At 35.4% G+C, this 4,910-nt stretch overlaps 1 protein-coding gene across 1 annotated transcript in view; it reads right to left on the minus strand.

Annotated features, from left to right (window-relative positions):
* LOC122630010 overlaps positions 1-3,221 on the minus strand; it is a 4,333-nt gene extending 1,112 nt beyond the window's left edge. The window contains exons 1-3 of the mRNA XM_043814001.1: positions 2,869-3,221; positions 2,652-2,735; positions 1-2,471 (exon numbers count right to left, since the gene is read on the minus strand). The exon at positions 1-2,471 is cut by the window's left edge and continues 2 nt beyond it. Of these exons, the coding sequence (XP_043669936.1) occupies positions 1-2,471; positions 2,652-2,735; positions 2,869-2,983 (2,670 nt within the window). The 5' untranslated portion in view covers positions 2,984-3,221. The remainder of the gene's footprint in view (positions 2,472-2,651; positions 2,736-2,868) is intronic.
* Positions 3,222-4,910: the final 1,689 nt, after the last annotated feature.

The following is a 4,910-nucleotide window of genomic DNA, read 5'->3' on the forward strand; positions in this document are numbered from 1 at the left end:
GAAGCCGGAACGAATCCAACGATGATACTCTCGACGAGACACATCATCTTTCATCAATTTCTCATTTCCAGAAACTTGTTCCAACAATTTTCCTAGGTTGTATTTAGTCTTTGAATTTTCATTGTTAACGCCACGACGAAGACATTCGGGAACTATCTGTTGATCCAACGAAGAAACGTAGAACTTCCTATCGTTACATTTTATAGTATGACGATTTTTCTTTAATTTCTTCGAACGATTTTCATTTTCAACGTTATCAGTCAACATAGCGTGATACGACTTATCGTGAACATGAGAATCGTGGGACATCTCTCTGATCGGTTGCTTTTCCTTCTGAATAGAGGAGGTCTTAGAGTCCTCTAAATTTCCTACACCAGATGAACCAAGAATTTGCGATGAATGCGACTCAATGTTATCCGTGATTCTCTTAACATCTGATTTACTTTGCAATGTCTTTAAAATCGTATCCTCGAACGTCTTCTTACGCGGTAATCGCCACTTTTTGAAGTGCTCTCGACTATACGGATAAGGATCACCCGGTATACGAATGAAATCATCGTTCGCATCGGTTATCATTTCAATTTTTTTGCACTCCTCGTCTTCTTTCATCGAAACTTCCGCCATTTGTTTCTCGATGGAACCGTCGTTTTTATCTAATTCGTCTTTAGAATCGATGTATTTATTTTCTTCGATATAAGATTCGTCGAAACACGTATAAGGATACTCATCGTGAGCCGCCACGTTCATACTCGAGTAAGAATAATTGCGACCGTCTTTGCTGTTTATAATATCATTCTCCAATTGATTCTCGTTCAATTCTTGTTTAGGTCGTGACGAAATCGTTACCGACGTTGGCAAACGTGCATTACCCTGATTCGAGTGATTCAAAGAAATCACCCTTTCGCCCTCGACTGCATCAAAAGTTTGAGTGAAGTTACCAGTCGTTTCCTCGTCATGTTTGCGATTTCCCGATTGAAAGTCAGTGGATAACGAGGATCGTTTGCTCTCATTCGAAGTACCTTCGTCAGTATTTTCCGACTCCCTGGCGGACGATCTGGCAAAAGCAGTCTGATCGGATTGCACTTTAGTTGAAGAAAGTTGCTGGTTTTGAGTGTTAGATCGTTGAGCACTTTCAGAATCCGTTTTAGAAGGAGAATGAGACTTGCTGAAGTTTCTGTTAATCAGAATTACTTGAAATTTATCTTTTTTCTCAAGAACTGCTTCGTCCTCGTTCGACACCGTGTGATACTTTCTGTTCTCTACCTTATGAGTTTCCGACGTATTTCCAGACCGAGCGTTTTCCGCAGGTCGCGTTGATTTGCGATCAGAACTCACCGTTTCTATGAATTCGTCTTCGATTTTTATTTCAGAATTCATCGGTTTCACCATCTCTACATCTAATTTAGGTATCGGTGGTTCCGGACGAATGGATACCTTGTCCAACTGTAACTCTACCAATTCTTGATCGACCTTCTTCTCGGGTGGTGGTTTCGATTTATCGACCAAAGTTTGCCACGCAGATATTTCGTTGTCGATGCTCAATTCGGAATTTTCCATTACTTCGGTCTCTTTGTTTTCTTTATCACCCACTTTGCCATCGATGGTTTGATAATTCTTATCGAACGATAACATTTGATTACGAGAAAGTATCTTAGACTTCAGAAGGGACTCTTTCGTTTTGTTTAATATGTTCGGACGTCTCGACGTTTCTTTGAACAACTTGAACGTTCCCAAGGACGCGTATCTTTTGCCGATGGACATATTCGAATTATAGACCGTTGGGGTCCGTGCCATTGCCAGATTGCTCACGTATTGCGTACTCTCTCCAATATTTATTTTAAGAAAATGTTTCGACGTTTTGATGTAACGATTTAGAGTACGAATTACCGGTTTCTTTTCTTTCTTTTCCTTTCCCTTGTCTTTCTTATCTCGCTTTTCGGGCATATTAGGTTCTCTTATAGGTGGCTTCGGACTTCGTGGCACGAAACTTATCACTTTCGAAGCTTCCCCATGATCGTGAATCAAATTACGAAGGAACGTACCACAGCCGAAAAGCGATCTTGTACGTGTTGGAAAATGATATTGATTCCTTGGATCGATATTCAATTGATATTTCGAGGAATTATTATTAACGATTGGGAAGTCGTTCATACAATTACTGTATATCATCAACTGATAGAACTTGTCTAATTCGTTGTTCCAAAAGTCGTTCATTATAAAAATCGCAGGATTTCCTTTCAAAGTCATCTCAGATAGATCGTAAGCAAACATATTCTCGATTCTTTTGGCAGTTCGCTTGCTCGTTGTCTGTTCAATGACATTCGTGAAATCCATGTTAACGTCATTGTTCATTCTCGATTCCAAAGTATGATTTATTCGCCGATCGAAAAGTTTATTCTCTAAATATATGGTTTGTGAGAGTGCCGATTGAAGATAAGCGATCTTGTCGTGAACTTCGTTGCTGATGTGGTCTACAAATCGTTAGGTTAGAACTGAACCTCTATTGTTAATCTTATTGTAAAGAAAGAAAAAAAAGAAAAGAAAAGAAAAGAAAAAAGAAAATAATAGTAATTCTCATGAAATATCGATATTAATTTTTACTTTTCAAGGATATAATTAAATATTTATATACGTTTAATCAAATGTCTCACCTGATTTGTTAAAGATATTTTTTAATTTCGTTAGAAAACTAGTCTTCTTCGATGAACTATTATCCTCCTTTTCTCGAATGGAAGCTGCGATAAGAGAGAGAGAAGGAGAGGGACGGAGAGAGAAAATAGGTCAAAATAGGATTGGTGTAAAAAAAAAAAAAAACGAAAAAAAAAGAAAGGAAAAAAAAAACATTTATTCGCATTCACAATGACTAACTTGTCGAAAAGCTCTTCTTAAGGGTAGATCCAAAGATATTTTGCATGATTCCTATTGGAAGTTTGTGATGCCGAAGAAACATGGTGCTTCTTGTCGATGATAATAGCGCGCACATTTTTTCTTTTTTTTTTCTTTTTTATTAACTTTACTGGTATAATTTTGTTTGGAAGGTAATTAGTCGAAAATTATGCTCGTTTATCGAGGACTATTTTTTTTTTGTATAGAAAAAAAGACCGTGTCGAGAGAAGTTCGCTAGACTGTTTGCTTTATGTCATTCCTTTACTATTTTGTCATTGCCTCTTTCGTTTGTTGAATCGAGCGAAAACGCGATTTCGTTAATATTTTATTTTTCTACGTTTCTTCATCGTCGTTACATATATTATCTATAGATGTCGTCCTTGAAAAGGAAAAAAAAAAGAAAAGAAAAGAAAAGAGGAAGAAATTAGATAAATATAAATCTTTCGGAAATAAAAACAATACCGAAACAAATAGATATAGATATATTTTAGGAAACAAGAAAGAAACTCCTTTTGATAATTATGATCAACAAATCAAGCGAGACCACTTCTATCGATTGATGGAAGAAGGCGAGAAGCCGAGTTCGGTTAATCATTGCCAAAACTTTTCCTCCCTCGGGAGAAGTAGGGACCCTCTGCCAGAGTTAATGCCATAATGGACACTTCGCTCTCCGTTGGACGGTTTTCTTATCGATCTGAAGCGAGGACATTAAAAGCTACGTCTAGGATCTTAAAAGTTATCCATATATGTCTCGTATATTGCATTATGTACGATATATACATAATATATATAATAATATATACATATATATATATATATATATTTCGTAGAATGTTATTTATTCGATCAGTATTTCAAATAAATATTTATAATAAAATATCAGTAGATAATATGAGTGAGGTAAATTCGACACCTATTTTATACTAATCAAAATATTCGTATATACCGATCATCATTTATTTTACAAAAAAATTTATTTATCATTGATTAATAAAAATATTCAAATATCAAATAAATAGAATTTCATTTCATATTTTTACCATACGCGTGAAAATGTAATATCTAGTACATTACATTTTCTATATTTTACTTTTTTATTTTCTTAAAAAATTTAACTATCTTACTTATCATTTGATAAAAGGGTCAGGATCAACAAGAGATCACACGTAATGTCGCATGAGAATGGCAATGGCGATTCGTACCACGTACATGGACCGCCGTTAATAAAAGCTTAAAGGATATTATCGTGAACGTTCGTCGAGACATTAAAAAAAGCGCACGTGTCCTTAACGGGAGACCCTCGATGCAATTTTAAACAGCTATTTCCGGTTCGTACCAAGTTGAAATCGTTCTAGGTGACACATGTCCACGATGCTGTTACATCGTTCTAAGGGGACCGCCAGGCTGAATACCAATTGGCTACAACGATGTAGACAATCCAAGGGATGTTACGCATAAGGATGAATTTCCTCTCTCTCTCTATCTTATTCTTGTTACCCTTGGTATAATCAAACCAAAGCATCCTCGCGATCCCATATCATTTTACTACTCTCTCCAGGATCGATATTAATTATTTCTCCGCTATGACGAATCCTGTTTCAAAATTCGATATACGTAATTATTATATATCTATATTGGTAATTAATATCCGTCATAATTTCATTAAAATCATGCTCATTAGACATAGAAACACACATATACAAATTTATGTCTGTACGCTTTTTTCGTTCGAAGATATCGTTCGAAAAAGAAAGAAATTAATTTCTCATCGAGAAGATTATGGTAATTTGAAGTATATCTATTTTACATAACCATTAATTATTAGAAAACTAGAGATAAGGTATTAAAAAGTATTTTAAGATAGATATTAAGATATTGTAATTAAAAGAGACGTTCCATAGAGAATATCTTAAGATATCTTAATTTGTATGTTAAAAGAAATATCCTAGTGGCACAATTTTGATGTACGATCAATCTCTCTCTTTCTCTCTCTCTCTCTCTCTCTCTCTCTCTCTCTCTCTCTC

This window comes from Vespula pensylvanica, chromosome 6, assembly GCF_014466175.1.
Source record: "Vespula pensylvanica isolate Volc-1 chromosome 6, ASM1446617v1, whole genome shotgun sequence".
Lineage (NCBI taxonomy): Eukaryota > Metazoa > Arthropoda > Insecta > Hymenoptera > Vespidae > Vespula > Vespula pensylvanica.